This window comes from Anthonomus grandis, chromosome 5, assembly GCF_022605725.1.
Source record: "Anthonomus grandis grandis chromosome 5, icAntGran1.3, whole genome shotgun sequence".
Classification (NCBI taxonomy): Eukaryota; Metazoa; Arthropoda; class Insecta; order Coleoptera; family Curculionidae; genus Anthonomus; species Anthonomus grandis.
This window is the reverse complement of record NC_065550.1, coordinates 2,392,001-2,410,756: the sequence shown is the minus strand read 5'-3', so window position 1 is coordinate 2,410,756 and position 18,756 is coordinate 2,392,001. Positions and strand designations below refer to the sequence as shown.

General features: G+C 30.7%; 1 protein-coding gene across 1 annotated transcript in view; it reads right to left on the bottom strand.

The window, feature by feature from the left end:
- Window positions 1-224: 224 nt before the first annotated feature.
- Window positions 225-18,756, bottom strand: part of LOC126736543 (uncharacterized) — a 736,497-nt gene continuing 717,965 nt past the window's right edge. Inside the window, exon 5 of the mRNA XM_050440939.1 lies at window positions 225-660. Within this exon, the coding sequence (XP_050296896.1) occupies window positions 493-660 (168 nt within the window). The 3' untranslated portion in view covers window positions 225-492. The remainder of the gene's footprint in view (window positions 661-18,756) is intronic.

Sequence of the window (18,756 nt, the reverse complement as noted above, 5' to 3'; positions counted from 1 at the left end):
TCTTCCATTCTCCATATACACTATCATCTGTTTCTGTATTTTCATAGTCAACAGACGAAGTGCTTATATAAGTACTACTTTCCCTCCTTAAGAAATTATGAAGTACGCAACAAGCTAGTACAGTTTTATCAACTTTTTCAGGTATTAGATTTATCCCTGTTGACATAATTCTAAATCTACTTGCCATTATCCAAAAAGCATTTTCCACAAAGCGCCTGGCACATGATAAACGGTAATTAAATACTCTTTGCTCGTAAGTTAAATTATTTTGCGGAAAAGGTTTCACGATGCTCTTATGCAGTCCAAATGCATCATCAGCAATAAAAACATAATTCAAATTTTCAACATTTTGCTCTGGTTTTGGTAGATTTAAGGTTTTTTCGTTTAATTTTTTATAAAATGATGTCTGTTCGATAACTCCTCCATCGGACATTCGTCCACTTATTCCAACGTTAACGTAAATAAACTCATAATTTGCGTTTACGATAGCCATCAATATGATACTAAAAAATGTTTATAGTTGTAGTAATATGATCCACTTTTGGGTGGGCATTTGATTCGAATATGCTTCCTATCAATCGCACCGCCACAGTTTGGAAAATTCCATCTTTGTTCAAACACCTTTCCAAATTCCATCCATTCGTTTTCTGTATTTGGAAACTAAAAATAAAATATGTTTTTAGGTTCGGAAGAAACACTAGTGAAAAAAAAATGTGAAAAAGGGGTCAAAAGATAAAGAAAAAGAGGTGATTCTGAAAGGAGCCTATGCTGCGTTATCTAATGAAGATGAATATGATGCATATGCAGTGACTGTGGCAGCCAAGTTAAGAAAACTTTCAGAGGAACAAAGAATTTATTGTGAAAACATCATAAATACGGGATTATTTAAAGCAACTTTAAATCAACTTAGCGAACATTCAACATTGTTACAAACTCTACCTCAAAACCCGTATATTCCAAAACAACAGTTTTTAACATTTAATGTTAATTCAGTCTTGCATAGCCAGGCCAGCATAACCAGAATACAAACTGTGAAGTGCCTCAAACCCTAAACCACCTCACATCACGTCATTCTGACCTCGGAAATCCTTCACGGCTGCAACTTTGTGACTCCTCTCAAACTCAAAAAAAATATTCTAATCAACTGCAAAACTCTAACTTTTCTAAATTTCAAAGTTTTACCTCTGCTCAAAACCAAAGTTATGGTTCTTTAAAATCCAGAACCCAAAATCCACAATCCAATATCTATTACTCTTCTCACCAGCAAAATAATCATTCTCCACAATCGCAACGTGATGATGGTATCCAATCTCCAAATAATAACTTTCGTCAACCCAAAAGCTATGATCTTCCTGTTCCTGAATCCCCAAATTATTGATCTTTGGACTCCGATATGTATGACTCTCGACCATCTCCGAACCATAATTCATCTCATTCTTCAAACTGTGACAATTCCCAATCCCAAACTTTCCATAATGTGACACAATATTTAACGAATTTAACTCCATAAAATGAAGTGAACGGATTTTTTTTTGTTATTCTAAAAGTTCTAATCATTTTGTAAATTTTTGTAGCCTTTTACGAGAGGTCCTGTTTACTTTCTTTACCAAATCTATGTGCTAAAAGCCATTTCGTTTTTTTTTTAAGTTGTAGTTTGTGACAATATATATAATATAGAAGATAATTTAAGTTTGACTTATGAACTGATTATAAGAATTTCTATTTATGTTACTGAATAGAATGTGTATTAAAAATATTATAAACAAAAAATCTCACTTTCATATATTTTTTCCTTAAAACCCGATATATAGCTTCACATGTTTCTGGAATAATTCTACCTAATAATTGCGGAGAAATTTTCATTGAGAACTTTAAACATTCAAAGGATCGACCAGTCGCCAGAGGTCTGAGAGAAAATAAATTTGTTTCGAAAAAATGCCAAACCTAATTTTACGAACTTAAAATTTTAATCCACTATCTACTTGTATACTAAATATTATAAGTTAAGTATCAGTTAACCTTTTCTCGGCTGATACAGCCTGACGAAGTTTTGCATCTTGCTTTTTTATGAATGGTCTTACCATTTCCAGCAACTTGATGAAAGTGTTTTCATTCATTCTCAGAAAATTCCGGTAGTCATCAGGGTTTGATATTCTTAGCTCTCTTAATAAATTAAAATCTGAACATTGGTCTCTGTTTTTCAACCATTCTTTCACCCAAACTTTTTTTTTCTTTTTCACAGTATTACCATCATTTTCCATAATTAACACGACAGCTAGTAATTGCTTTTTTGTTAGTGGCATGATTCGCAAAAAGAACTTTAGTCAATAACAAAATCGATGATAATACAAAACTTTTTATTTCACTGTGTATATGAACAACGACAGATAACCACAACTTCGTTGGCCAGCGTGGATCGCCAGTAAGCCGCCAACGTCAGGCCAACCTCATTGTCCAACCGCGTTCGCTAGTGAATGGGCCCCTTTAGTATCGAAGACCAAGCCAGAATGTCTACTAAACATCAAGAACTGCGTATACCAAATCCCTTATAAATGCGAAAAAATTGAGAGTGGATCCGAACAGGAGAAACCTATGGTTGGAACCTTTGGTGTAATCTTCTCCCGAAGATGCTAACATCGTTAGCAAAACACGTGTCGGGATTAAAAATAAAGAGTTTTGGTTAGTGGTAAAACTGTCTCGTAATTCGAACAGAGGTTTTTAGATTAGAATATTATGTTTAGCCAGATCTCTATATCTATACACACCTCGAGTAAGTAATCCTGTAAAATTGTTATTATTGTTAGCATACACTTGATAACAGTTCCCAACCAAAACGTCGTGCTAAATTCAAAATAAAGATAATGGAAGTTTAAAAATACGATTTTACCATTTTTAAAAACAGATCCTATTAAAAAGTATTTATTGTACCCCAGCTTTTTATGGTATAGCCTGTATATTTCAAATCATATTTAGTTCTGGCTTTAAAAAAGTTCCTATCCTTACTATATACCCTAAAATACCCAGTCTAGAACATTTAATCATAGGATCGCTTTATGATCAGGCTTTGGCCTCTTCTTATTTCTTAATTACATTATTTACATATATAACGGTAAAAAGCCTTTAAAATTCATAACTGGAAAAACTTATAACTTACTATAACATTTATCGACACCTCTGAAACTGGGCACTTAAACTTTTTGCTATAAGCCCCAATTCAAGTATTTTATTCCATAAATTAATTATACTTAATATTAAAATTATAACTTTTGACCGTTAACCTTCTCAAAGTATACGAAGTACATCATAAAATTTTCATTATGACAAATCCAGAGCTTCTAATTGTACCCCAAACCATCATCCATAGATTCCGTTAATCTTCCATTTGCGTCGTTCCATTCAATTCCTCGCTCTTATCATTTATCCCCTGGATTCCTTTAAATTAGAGGCAGGCCTCGGCTTTCTATTATACCGAAACGATCTCCCTGGACCGTGATATCGAGGAATTTGGACCAGAAGATTCTGGATCGATCGCGTTTTCTCATGAGTTGACAAACACGGTGTTTAGGGTAAACATACATAGGAGGATTTGTGCTTTCCCTGAACATTGTTTATAGTGCATAACTTAATTGGATCTGATAGTGTGCTGCCAAATTTAATATGCCCTAATAATCAATTTGATGTCAGTGGTTTATTTTATTGGTTACATAAAAATTAGGTTGTGCATTATTTCCCGTGACCTCAAGTTGTAAGCGTGGTATTTTTTTTTTGTTGGATGTAGGTAAAAAAAAAACAAGATTTTTATATTTTGGTCGACGTTTCAATCTCAATGAGATCAACCTCAAGACTGCAAAAAATATATAAAAACACAAATAAAATCATGCTTTTTGGCATAGTTACATAGGTTAAATTTTGCACATTTTAGTTATTGCTGAATTAAAAGTAAGTTTTCTTCAATCTAATTTAGAAATTTTCAAAAAACTTTTGAAGAATTGAGTACTAAGGTGTAAATTATAATTTAAATAAGAAAAAATAGCTATTAACTCAATTTCAAAGCTAACATAGCAAAAATATTTTGAAAATATGTGATTTTAGTAAGCTTTTAACTTAATTTCTTTATTCAATTATAGGAAATAGTAACCAAGTAAATCCAATCAATGGTAATACAAATTATCCATGGACGTTTTTTACTCTTGAACAGAGTTGTTTAACGAAATAAGTTTACTAAGTAGTATAGAAAAGTTATTTGTTAATGAGTTTGAAATATTGTAAATTTGTTTTTGGGGTTATAGTGAATGCACTACTTTAGCGCCCTAAAACCTCCTTCTCTAATTAACTTCTTTATATATATTTCATCTTTGTCAGGAGTTTGGGAAGAAGTTGTTCTTGATTTATTTATTTAATTTTTTTATTTTTGATTGTTTTCTTATTAATTATATAATGTTTTTAAAGTTGGGCCCTATACTCTTAGTTATACTTTTGTAGTGCTACATGCTACGTGACTCTTATATTGTAGTTTTTACGAATTTTATTGTTTTTATTTTGGTTTAAGTTCTAATTTCCCTGATCCCGAGTTGCATCGAATTTCATTTGATCAGGTTTATGAATTCGTAAAAGCATTAAATAATATTAATAACATTGATTTGTTTTATTGAAATACTAAAGGAATAAACATTTATAATAACAAATATTTACTAAAAATATGAATATGTTATAGATAATAAATTTATTTAGATGTAACATTTAAAATTATTTTACAGAATTTCTGAAATTGTTTATTTTTCATTTTAAGTTTTGTTAAAAAAATCTTTTTATTGAATATTTATTATTTTATATTAACTTGAATATCACATTTTAAGAATATTTACTCAATTGTTGTTATATCTTACAAAAAAAAGATATCTATGTATTTGCTTTATTTATTACACTACATTTGCCGTCAAAGACGTCATAAGCTCTCTGTCCACCAGACAATATTATTTAAGGATTTTTATCATTAAATATTATTGTATCGTTGGTGTAAAGAGTTGCTTAATAGCATAGAGATAAAATCCTTTATAACCCTTTTTATGAGCCAATTTTCAAGCTAAAGGTCTATATTATATTTAATTTTCTTACTACTGTTTGAAATAGGTTATATAAATAAGATAAAAGAGGCTGTAAAATCAGTATCCTACAATTTGATAAATAATTTGATCAAAATATATAGTCATTTTGACATTTTATTATATCATGTTAATGACAAATTAGTAGCTGTATGGTTTTTCTAAAGTCGTTTTGATTGTTTGGGATCACTACCGGAGATCATGAGAAAGAAACAATAAATTTAATTTATTACACCATCAATGAAATTTGTATTTTGAAAAATCAGTTGTATTCTATAGTAGATATATTGGTATAGGCTACTGTGATCGAAGAGAAAAGAAAATATAGGGTAGGGTTGCCTATATTGGACCGGCTCCTAAATTGAACCTTTGAAGATTTGAGCAAACCGACAACAAGTGGCGCCATCTGTCAATGCCAACTAAAACTACACCTCGAAAACTGTTAGAGTTTCAACACGTGTGCGTCTGTAAACAACGGTTGAGGAAATATTAGTGTTTTCGTAATTTTTTAACTTCCGATACAAATATACTAGTACTTACCGTTCAAGTAAGTAATCACAACATTTATAATATCATTATTTCTCAAGATTCATTAAAGAGGCCATAGTTTAGGGGTTATTTTAGTGACCTAACCTCCAAATTGGTAAAATCCGTTGTGGGTGAAATTTGATATTGTTTAGTTTTGAGAACAAGGTTCCTTAATTGGACAGCAATTGACTTGTAAATTGGACCGGTCCAATTTAGGCAACCACTTCCATTTACTTAGTTCTTAATATTTTTTTTTCAGAATGTCATCACGTGGTAAATACGGCAAGTGGAGCACAGAAGATTTAAGCAGTGCTATTTCCGCTTTTCGTAATGATTCTTAGGGGCTTAATGAATGTGCAAGGTTAGGGGCTTAATGAATGTGCAACAAACGGGCAAATAATTCAATTAAAAAAATGGGCAGGTTTAGTGTATTTAATGAAGAAGTTGAAGCAGAATTGGCTAGGCATATTTTGATTTTCGAAGAGCGAATGTTCGGGATGGGCATACAAGACGTCCGCAAACTGGCATTTGAATTGGCAACAAGAAACAATTTGAAACACAATTTCAACACAGATAAACGTATGGCAGGTAAAAGGTGGTATTATGGTTTCATGTCAAGACATAAAGAAATATCGTTACGGCATGGCAGCGGGAGAAAACATCAATGGCAACGGCTGCAGGATTTAGCAAAGTACGAGTTAATAAATTCTATGAACTTTTTAAAAAAATCTATGAAGAGGATAAATTGACCGCCACTCGCATATTCATCGTCGACGAGACAGGCTGCTCAACCGTACAACGGTAATGTCAGAAAATATTAGCCAAGAAGGGAAAACATCAAATTGGGAGCATTTCTAGTGGAGAGAGGGGGGCAAATACTACTGTGGTTTGTTGTGCAAGTGCAGCAGGGCAGTTTGTACCACCCATGATAATTTTTAAGAGGAAACGTTTTCAAGAGGAACTTTCATTAGGTGCTCCGCCTGGCAGCATTGTCACTATTAGCGATACTGGATATATCAGTAGCGATCTTTTTGTGACATGGCTTAAACATTTCATTTAAACAGTTAAGCCAAGCCCTGAGGCCCCTGTTTTGTTATTGTTGGACGGCCACAGCACCCACAGCAAAAACCTAAAAGCTCTACAAATTGCTAGGGATAATGGAATTAGTTGTTGCAGTTACCAAGTCACACAACACACATACTCCAACCGTTGGATGTTGGATTCTTCAGAGCCTTTCAAAATGTTTATGGACAATGCATTCAAAAATGGTTGCGAAATAACGTGGGTCGAACTGTATCAATGTTTCAGGTTTCCGGGATAATTGGAGAGGCTTATGGGCTTGCTGCAACAGTGAGAAATGCACAGAACGCTTTTCGTGCTAGTGGCATTTGGCCTATAGATGAAAATGTTTTTAAAGAATCTGATTTTGCAGCTTCAATGATGTTTGACAGTGCATCAAACTCTAACCATGAATCCCAACAGGAGGCATCTTCTTCTGAAGAAGATAATATTCCATTGGCGCAAGTCGTTAGGTCGCAAGGATTACGAACGAAGAGAGCAGCATTAACTTCCCTAAATATTTCAGTCCAGGATATTTCGCCGTTACCTATAAAAAAATCAAAATCATCAAAATTTTGCCGCACCCAGGACGCAGTTGAATTGACTAGTTCCCCGTACAAAAACGAACTTGAAGCAAGAGCTAGGACATCTAAAGCAAAATCGGTTAAAACTACTTTAAAATTTTCAAAGATTAGTGATAAAAAAAGGGTAGCAAAATTAGGTGGAGCTAAATCGAACAGCTAGTATTGTGAAATATGCGAGTCTGAATCAGTCAAAGAAATGATCCAGTGTCTTAAATGTAAAATTTGGTTTCATACAAAATGTGTCAATGTATCGCTAAAAACTAAGATATTTTATTGTTCAAACTGTAAAACTTAAGATTATGATTTTTAATATTACATAATAATAAAGATTTTTTACATTTAGGTTAAGTTTATCAGTTAAAAAACGTTGAATATTAGTTTATGTTATGCTAATATATATCTTTTTTAGCGTTCCTCATGTTTAAATATCGTTTAACATCGGTCCAATTTAGGGCGCTAATAGTCCAATTAAGGATACCGGTATCCCAAATTGGACTTTTGTTTATATTTTTTTCATTTGAAAAATAAAATATTATAAAGTACCATGTATCTATTATTTATGAATTTTTGGAATATAAACAGTACTTAGTAAATGATTTTTATAATAAAATTTTGAAATATTTATTAACATGTGTAATACAATAGATGTTTGAAAAGTGGTCCAAATTAGGATACCTTACCCTATTGGTATTACATATCAATTGGTAAATATATTGAAATTAAAAAAATTCGCTTAGTTTAGATAATCTCGTTTTCTTTTTTTTAAGTATTTATTAATAATTTATTATATCTATAATATTAATTTTATTTAGATAAGATAATTTTTTTAAATGTGTCTTTTCCACTCTATTATTGGAGTTTTTCTGTTGAGTGATCTCTGTGCATGGTGGTCAGAAGGCGGAATTGAAAAATTTTCTGATTGAAGCGCTGGAGATTAATATGGTTTATCTGGTATATTTATATCAAATGTAGATTTTTCTTAGAATTATTATTTTTATTTTTTATGTATTGACTTATGTTAAAACCATATTAAATCGATACTTTTTCTCTAAAATTGGAGGTACTGGAGCTGGTTTTACAAATTGGTTATTCGCTTCTATTGGTGATCTTTCATCTATTTTTGATTTCTTTTCCTTTGATTTTCTGGTTGCCCTATCCTAAAAAAGCCAATAAGTAGATAGGCACTTGCAGGTTCCACCATTGTTTTTACTGCTTACTGACTTAGTGAAAATGCCAATAAACTCATATTTTTTATTTAACTCTCCGGGCTAACTTTTTTTCTTTAAAAGCATATTGACACAGATTAAGGTGTGTCAGACAAGTAGCTTATGTTACTTTTTTAATGCAGATGCTGTATTTTTCCAACAAAACTTGAGGTACTAGAATTGATTCCCTAAATTGATTCTTTATTATTTATCCCTTATGTTTTCTTTTAGTTTTCTGGTTGCTCTACTCTGAATAAGGAGTGCACTACTTTGTTTCATTTAGTTCATGACTTACGAAGTATCTTGACAAATTTATTCTTTTATTTTTATTTTTTGCGTGATTTAAAAAAATTAAATTTTAACGTGAACAAGTTAATTTTATTAACACTGGTTTTATATTTATTCACCTTTCGCAAAGAGATGAACAGTATTAAGTATGATTTTTATTTGCTTCTTTATTTTGTTGTATCTTTCTTTTGCTTTAAAGGTTATGTTTCTATTTCAATTCTGGTATTTGAATTGTAGAAGTATTTCAATATTGGCTTTGGAAAAGTAACATTTTAGGTAACAACAAAGAATTGAACAAAGTATTCTTAGTTGATATAAAATTGTATTAACATTTACCGAAGTATCATTTTAAATATAATAAAATATATAATGAATCTTCCTGATATCGGCTAGGGTTTTAGTAAAATGATTACAATAATTCATTAACAGCAAAATTTGCCTCTAAAATATAATTTGCTTCTCTAATAAAATCTATTATTAATGTTCCTCTTTTCCAGCGACTAACATATCTTTAAAGAATAAAGATGCAATTTTTATTTCTAACTTGCTTTGCACCAAAATAATACATTTTTTGTAAGAATGTTCGCAAATATTTAGGCACTAATTAAAAAGGAGATTATAAATCTTTGTCTATCTTTAATAAAAAACGTATGTGTTTTTCGTTTAAATTGTGGACTAAAACCTATGTTTAATATCACTAATGATTAATTTATCATTATCACGCTGCTAAAACTTTTACATTTCCAAGCAAAATGACCAAATGAAAACCCATCATTTTTTCTTAAATAATGTTTGTGTACAATTAAAAAAACAATATGGATTATTTATACTTTCTCTCTTATTTCAGGTTATTTTCTGCCTCCTGGAGAAAAAGCTTTTTAAAACCTATTTGGAAATCTGGGACCACAAGTGGTAATAGATAATAAGATAGTAGGTCGGACTAAAACAATTTAAATTAATAAAGATTTGCTAATGTCATCTTAATTTTCTATGTTGATGTTATATATTATATATATATAATAGTTTGCAGAAGTTGGAATTCCAGGATCTCTATAGATTTTTCCAAAGCTTTTGATCACATAAATCTTAGGGAAATTAAATGACTTAGGCATTACAGATCGTCTTCTTTAGTGGATATCTAAGTTTATTAGAGGAAAAACCCAAGTGATCAATCTTTTGGGCTTATTATCTAATAAAATGTCTATGCAATCTGAGGTACCATAGGGTACGTTGTTTTACCTTTTCTTCTTTTATTTGGTGACAAATTAAAACTATGTCAAACTTTTTAAAGGTATAAACACTTTAAATAATGCCGCTCTCTTACAAGCGGATCTTTAGTAGTTTTTTAACTAAATGTCATACAATTACTTTTTTAATGCAAAAAACACCTATTAATTTTATTTACTTAATGAATAATCTTCCAGTTAGCTCTAAAAGAGAATTTTAAATGTAAATTTGAAAAAAATGACGGTTTAATTCAAAGGGCAAGTATTAGACCAATTTTGGATGTTGGGTCTACACCTTATAAGTGTTTACATTACGCTCAAAAACGTGCAGAATACATTTTTAAGAACTGATGAATCTCAAAGTGGATAGTCCAAGGCCAAATATTATTGTGTCAATCAGGGAATAGTCTAAAGTTGGCACCAGCAACAAGAAACATTTTACTAGATTTATGTTTTTTTATAAAAAGTAAAAAATTTATGCTATGAACTGTCTTCAGTTAATGTCCTTTAAACTTAGACTTGCTTCTAAAAAAAGCACACAGTCTGAAACTTTTATAATACCATTTCACCGCATTAATTACTGCATGAGTTAACCAATTACATGACTAGTTTGCAGCGCCTTTAGCCCTGCTACGATAAGTAAATCTGTTGACTCTTAATTTGATACTTTTGAGCAAAATACTTTTAACTTAACTTAATAACTTTAATTAATTTAATTATTTTTAATAACTTCCATAAATTCTGGAAGTGGTTGAAATTGTAGCAAAGCAACTTATTTCAAAAATACGTTAAATGAATGAAACTGCAGTTCGCTAAAAATATATATTTTACTATATTTATTTATTTATTATACGTTAAGATTAAAGACGTGCAAATTTACGTATTTAAAATATTTAGATTTAATCTGTAATAATATTAAAAGTAAAAATCATTCTTAAGTAAATTATTGTTATATTCTGAATCATTTTATAGAAAACTATTGTTACTCGTGCGTAAAATCATATTTTTTATTTATGCGTATTTCCCACAAAATTCCCAATAATAAAAAAGGATCGATTTATACATTTCTTACATAAATAAATATTAAAAGTCTTATTATTAAATATCTTTTTTTTATTTAATGATTCAAATAAGATTATATCGTTTGGAATATTGTTGGGCTTATGGATTAATAAAATAAAAGTGAGTCTATTTAAATTTGCCGATGTTTCGAAAAATATATTTACATCTTCAAGGCGCTAAAATATAATAATAATAAATAAGATAATAGAAAAAAAAGTGTTTGTACATTTAAAACTTAATAAGAATTGAAATTAATATAAATAAAACAAATTTTCCTAATTTTAATAAAACCAACGTTAGACACACACTTATGATATATATGAGAGAAAAAAAAACAAAAAAGGGGACGGATATTACCACCATGAGAAAAAAAATATACTTATTATCCTTTTTTTGTCTTTTTTTTCTGTTATCTTAATTATTATTATTATATTTTAGTGCCCTGAAGATGCAAATTTATATTGCGAAACGTCGGTAAATTTAAATATGGACTTGGACTTTTATTTTACTGATCCCTAAGCCTAACAATATTCCAAACGATATAATAAATATCTTTTTTCGAAAAAAGACAATTTTATAAAATTATTATGCTAATAACTTACAAATTCCACTTTTTTTTTCTTTATATAATATGGCAACGTAGCACAGTCTAGCTAAAGCTGCTCTAAGGAAACAAGGAGGCATATAGCGTTTTAATAAAGCTTAAGTATAAAGTAATATACAAGTTAAAATAAACTATAGTCTGTAAGTAAAAAAACTGCATTCTACATTTTGTATTTTAAGTAAATATTTCTTATAGGTCACTTTGAATGATTCTAGATGAAGATTCAAAAATATTGTAGGTATAAAATTATATTATCCTACACCATTATAAAAAAATAATCTCTTGGAGATGGTCGTCCGATGTTAATTTGGCTTGATCTTTAATATTTAAATTATGAATATTTTTATTAAAACTAAGACGTTCACGCAGAATTATAGGAGTATAGGGCTCTTCAATAATTTATTTCAAAATTAACAAAAATTAAATATTGGTCCCGGTTGTCCGTCCTTAGCCAATTAATATCCCTATCAAAAACAGATAAATAATGAAATTTCGTAAAGTCGTATATGAGATGTAAGCAACAATTCTAAACTCTTTTAATCCTCAATTAACTGAATTAAAAAAGCCATAAAGAAAAGAATAGTAATTGAAATGAGATAAAACAAGAGTTTTTACTAGCTTTTTCTTAGATTTTCGATCTAATATACAGGGTGTTCATTTGAAAACATTCCACCACGGATTTATCGAAAACCACTGTTTAAAAAAAATACGCCGAAATACGTCAAAAGGTTTGTCAAGGGGGACAACTTTCTAACCTAAAATTACTTCACCCCTTTTCACCCATCCTCTTAAAAATTTTAAATGGCAAGGGGTATCGAGTAATAGCTTGTTTAAAAGGTCTTTCGAAGTCTTTTATTTTAATAATAATAATAATAATAATATGTCTTTATTAAAAAAAAAAAGCAATATTAATCTTACAATATTACTTAATACTACATTGCCAAGAAGGCGAAGATTAGCTTAAAGCTACTCTTTAACTCTTAACATTCCTAACATTCACAGTTTAAATGGAGAAAACGAGAAAAAAAAACAAAAAAAGAAACAAGTATATATAAAGTATTTATCTTCTAGAACACTAGACTATATTCTGGATTTATTTAAAAACAAAAGTTTATAATATTTCGTATACACATTTAACGAAGTATTAAATATTGGTTTATAAGTATTAAAGAACTTAACGGCATTATAAGTGAAAGATCGCTCGAATAGAGCCGTGGAATGGTGCGGCATGGTCAAGATATTGTATCTAATATTTCGAGTGTGAACATGGTTTCTTGGTATTAACTTTTCAAAAAGATATTCAGGTCTTTGACTAACATATAATCGATAAAGAAAAGTAGAAGTGAAGAATTTGAATAGGTAAGGTAGCGTTAACCACCTCAACTGAAGTATAGAGTCTGATACATGATCAAACTTTCAGAGGTTAAAAATAAATCTACAGCAAGTATTCTGCACGCGTTGCAGGCGGTAACGATTTATTTGGTCTAAGCAAGGATAATAAACTATAAGGCAGTAATTTAGAATAGATAAAACAAGAGCCACTACAAGTTTTTTCCTAGTTTTAAAATTTGAAATGTGTTTATTGGTATAAAGCATACGCATGCGTAAATAACACCTCTGCAGAAGAGTATTAACATGTTCCTTAAACCTTAAAGAATTGTCTATTGTAAGTCCCAGAACCTTTACAGTATCAGAGAACAAAATAGTTTCGTTATCCAATTGAATGTGAACAGTTTCCATTATATTTTTATGTGATCCTCGGTTTGAAAACAAAACCATTTTTGTTTTATTAGGATTAATGACAAGGTTATGCTCTTTTGAAAATTGATTTATTACGTTCAGATCAGCGTTAATAGTATCAGCCACGCTATCAAAATTAGCAGAGTCAAAATAATGTATGTATTGAGTATCATCAGCATACTGATGTATTTCAGAATCTTCAACTAGAACGGGTAAATCTGAAGTATATATAAGAAATAATAATGGGCCTAGGATCGACCCTTGTGGGACACCAGAAATAATGTTTTTCGAAGCAGAATATTCATTATTCACCCTCACTTTCTGGGTTCTACGCCATAAGTAAGTTTTAAAAAAGGACAAAACAACCTCACTACAGCCATAATATTTCAGTTTCGCTACAAGCAAATCATGATCGATGACATCAAATGCTTTCGAGAAATCAAGAGCTATCATAATGGCTGAAATCTTTTTGTCAAGAGCTCGCATGATATTATCGGTGACGTTTAGAAGTGAACTAGCTGTACTATGATGTTTCCTAAAACCAGATTGATGGGAAGGGAGGATATTATTTGACATTAAAAATGATGACAGCTGCATATAGACTATTCTTTCGAGAACTTTGGAGATTACGGGAAGCAAACTTATCGGACGCAAATCTTGAATACTTTCAGGACTGGAGGATTTGGGAATCGGACATACCACTGATTCACGCCAGGCCGTAGGAAAATATCCTACCTCCAAACAACAATTTATAATATGAGTGACATGATCCAGTATATCAGGGAGACATAAGTGTAACATACGTCGAGTTATGTTATCCACACCAGAGGCATTGGACCTAATATTTTTTATAGTTTTTTTGACAGTACTTTGGTCTACTAAAGAAAAATGAAAATTATCCTCGGTAAATTTATTACTGGAGTAGAAGTTAATTTTGTTTACACATTTATCAGATTTATTAAAAACACTAACAAAAAAATCATTTATTTCATTTGGATCAGATATATTAAACGGCAGCTCGTTATTATTCTTGGTTGTTTTAATATTTAAAGTTTCTAGACCTTTCCAAAGTTTTTTACCAGTTTTGTCACTCTCCAAGCTTGCAAGATATGCAGCTTTTTCTCGTCTTATTGATGCCAACGCAAAATTACGACACTCCGTGTAATATCTCCAATTTTCTAAACACTTGTGACTTTTGTATTTAGTCAAAGCCTTATCACGTTCCTTTAAAATAAGTCTTAAGGTGTCTGTCAACCAGGGAGCTGGCTTTTTACTGACTCTTATAGTTCTGTAGGGTGCATGAATATTAAATAAATAATTAATATTTTGTTCTAAATATTGAACTTTTTTATTTATGTCGTCAAGATAATAAATATTATCCCAGTAAATCTGTGATAAATCGATCCTAAAATATATCTCATTGAAATGTTTAAAATTGCGGATGGTTATAAATTTTTGTTTTTGTCTTTTAACTACTAATTTTAAAATGCAGAAAGGTATTTGATTGTGATCACTTAAACCTGAAACAACGGTGCCACTTTTATGATAAATATCTTTAGTATTAATAAAAATGGGATCTAAGCATGTTGCAGTAGTATTTGTTATACGAGTTGGTTCATTTATTAATTGTACGTACCCAAAAGAGTTAGGCATAGAATATAATGAATTAGGTTTTAACATATCAATATTTAAATCTCCGAGAATTACTGAATAATCATAGGTCACTAAAAGATGTGGAACAACTTCTTCCAGGAAATTTATAATTTCAAACGCTTTCGATTTAGGGGGCCTGTATATTATAAGTATTGCAATATTGTGAATACCAATTTTAACATTTAGGAGCATAAATTCAAAGTTTACATTATTAACATTAATATTTACAATTTCGCACTGAAACATTGACCTGACATAGATATTTTGACGTTTGATTTTTTTTAAATCGGTCGATTCGCTTTCGAGAAAATTAGAAAAATCTTTGTTTATCTTAATTTGTTCAGAAAACATGAAAATATCAGTTTTTATTTCAATAAGTGTTCAAAATGTTGTCCGTTAGGGTTTGCCAAATCTACAATTCGTTTATAATTTAAAACGGAAACTACCAACATAAACAGCAATTCCGAAGATTAGACGTGGAAAAAACTAAATAACATCCTGAATTTTTTTCCGCATTCTTTTCATCAACACAGATATCCTGGGCGAACTATATTTATTGTTAAACCTGCTTAGTTATTTATAGTTGCTAAGAAAAATAAAGAATTTATTTTGCCGTCAGTTACATTTGTGACAGTCTTGGAATAGTGAAAATTTATTTGTTGAATTGAAGATTTTACTTCCAAAATAGTTTACACACTATGTCGTGCAATATGGTGCAATATGAAAAATGCTTAACTTTAAATTATTTATATAACTATAAACTTATTTGAACCTATTACACCATTATTGTTACCTACTTAATTATTGCAAACGTTGCTGTATATGATTTAGTTGATTTGAACGTAATAAAAGTCAGTCGTATAGTAACAAGCAACTTGATTATTTTCAACCCCTTCGGAAATACGATAGTAAAATTTACATGGTGATCCTGCCATCCCTGACGTAACGAGTCGATGTATAAACGCGAAAAATAGTAATAAAGCTTTCAACAACATGGGGAAAAGTGCGTCGAAATAAAGTGATGTAACAAGTATGCGCGTAGTTATCTCAAATTTTATAGTAGACGAACAAGGACTTTCTAGTACACCGCTGGACATTAAAATGTTAATGTATATTGGTACGCTCTGTACAATTGTAATAACTTATTTAAAAGTGCGAAAGGCTTATAGAAGAGGCCTTAAACGTGAAATTAGCAAAAGTATGTACCTGAGACCGCTTTAAAACGCAGCGGAGGATATCTAGATAAATGAGGAGACCTAGTAGCTGTTTAGTTGGATTATAAAACAGCTAAGTACAAAAAAAAAGCAGCTGTTTCTCCAGTATGTAACTTTTATATTTGTTACTTAAGGCTTCTGGTTTCTGATGTCGTTTTACATATTCGTGGAAGTTGCCGTGCTGCCGGAACATGACGTTTGTTTGTTTTCAAAGGAGACATGACGTTACTATATAGTGCAGTTTTTATTAGCATAAATAATTACATTAAGGTTTATTTTATTAGCCTAGGGAAGTTTTAAATTTTATTAGTAGTATTACAAACTAAGCGGTATAAGCATTTTAATAAATTATTATTTGATATGGTTTAATCAAATTACGTATTTAAAATGATGGTTAGCTATTTAATAGAAATAATTTAATAAAATAAAAACAGATAATTTATGTCAGTCGTTAAGATTACTTGGGGGGACATTTTAATCAAGTTAACAAGTTTAAAAGACCAAATAATCCAAGAGTCTAAAAGAGTTAAAAAAAAAAGTACCAAAGTCACAGGACGTCAGAAATCAAGTCAGGGATAATCTACTAACGCATTATAATATTTTCGTATCTGTTGTAAACGATTGCTATAGAGATATTGATGATAAAAAATATAATACTTTTATTAAACCTTTATTTAATATTATAAGGGATAGAGTTGTTAGATCATATCATGTTTTGCAGGTTGATTATAAAATTCCTATACACGCTTTAACAAAAATTGATCTATTGATAAAAGACGAATTAGTTGCTATAGACTTTACCGACAAAGACGATGAGACTGATGGTACAGAAGACGATACTGATAATAACAAAGTACAAGATATATCTTTCACACCCAACATACCGCTTATCGCCCCCAAATTTTTTAATTTTGCCAGTAAAATTTTGCCAAATAAGTTCGATGGTTCTAATGACAACCTTATCTCATTTTTGGATGCTTTAACTCTGTTAAAAGCAAATGCGGAAACACACGAAGCAAATGCTGTGGCTTTCGTCAAAACAAGACTCACTGGCAGGGCAAGAAATTTGGTAGGCGAAAGTACAACTTTAGATAAAATAAAATGTACACTTAAAAATTGCATACAGTTTGAAAGCTCACAATCTGTCACTTCCAAATTGCTTAACCTCAAACAGAAACATAGTGACACTAAGTATATTTCCGAAATTGAAAATTTGGCACAAAAGCTTAAGCAAGCTTACAATGGTGAAGGAGTACCTGAAATTGTCGCAGAAAAATATACAACAAATACCACAGTAAAAGCCTTAAGTTCTAACGCAAGCTCTGAAAAAGCCAAAATAATTATGGAAGCCGGAAGTTTCTAGACAGTACAAGACGCTTTGCAAAAATTCGTGGGTATTAGCGTAGAGAATTCTTCTGTGTCTAATGTTTTTTACACAAATAGAGGACAAAGCAGAGGGATGCGAAATAATTTTAGAGGAAGAAGAAATTTTCGTTCTGGAAGTTCCTCATATACACACAGAAATAATTATCATAACTACTCAAATAACAATAGCTACAGTAATTACCCCAATTTCACAACCAGCAATTACCGCCCAAATCGGTACAGAGAAAACTTTTATAATAGGGGTCGTCCACAAGAAAATAGGTCTAACAGATATGTAAGAGCCTACGAGACAGACCCAAATCAGGAAAACCAACAGGAGCCTCGAGAGGGTTCTTTGGGACGATCCTAAAAATTTTTAATATGGACCTACCACTTTCAAATTTTGTAGTTGTTAAAACAAATATTACAGGAAGTCAACCAATCACTTTACTTGTTGACACAGGAGCCGACGTATCACTGTTTAAAAGAACTAAAGTTCATCCATCATGTTCGTTCATCCAGCCGAAAGAGTAGAAATTATTCTAATTAATGGTGCTCAAAATCAATGTGCTCGGCAAACTGCCGTCACGTTTTAAGCCAGACATCTGGAGAAGATAATAAGTTTTGGACCTTTTTACTAAGTTTACTGAAACCGGATCTGTTGCAAATAAAAAACGTGATCATCGGCGAATTTTGGGTGAAGCCGCTCGAGTTGAAGTTTTGGTCATTTTGGAATAAATCCTAATACTTCATTACCCAAAATTGTTGCTGCCACTGGGATTTCATTAGGCTCTGTTCACACAGTTATCAAACTTTATAAATTTCATCTATTCAAAATGAAAATATTGCTAGAGTTAACCGAAGACGATTTCGATAGGCGAATTGAGTTTTGTAAAAAATGTCTAAAGTGATTAATGATAATACTATTCATATAAAGAATATCTGCTTCTAATGGATTTTCAACTTATAAATCACGACTTAAATAATATTTTTGAAATTTCAAGAGCCCATGGTCTCAATTTAAATACTTCAAAAACTAAAAGGCTTATTTTTGGAAAAAAAAGCACGCCATTGGGACTAACCACACCTTTAATATTCAGATAAATAGGACCTCTCTTCACCACTC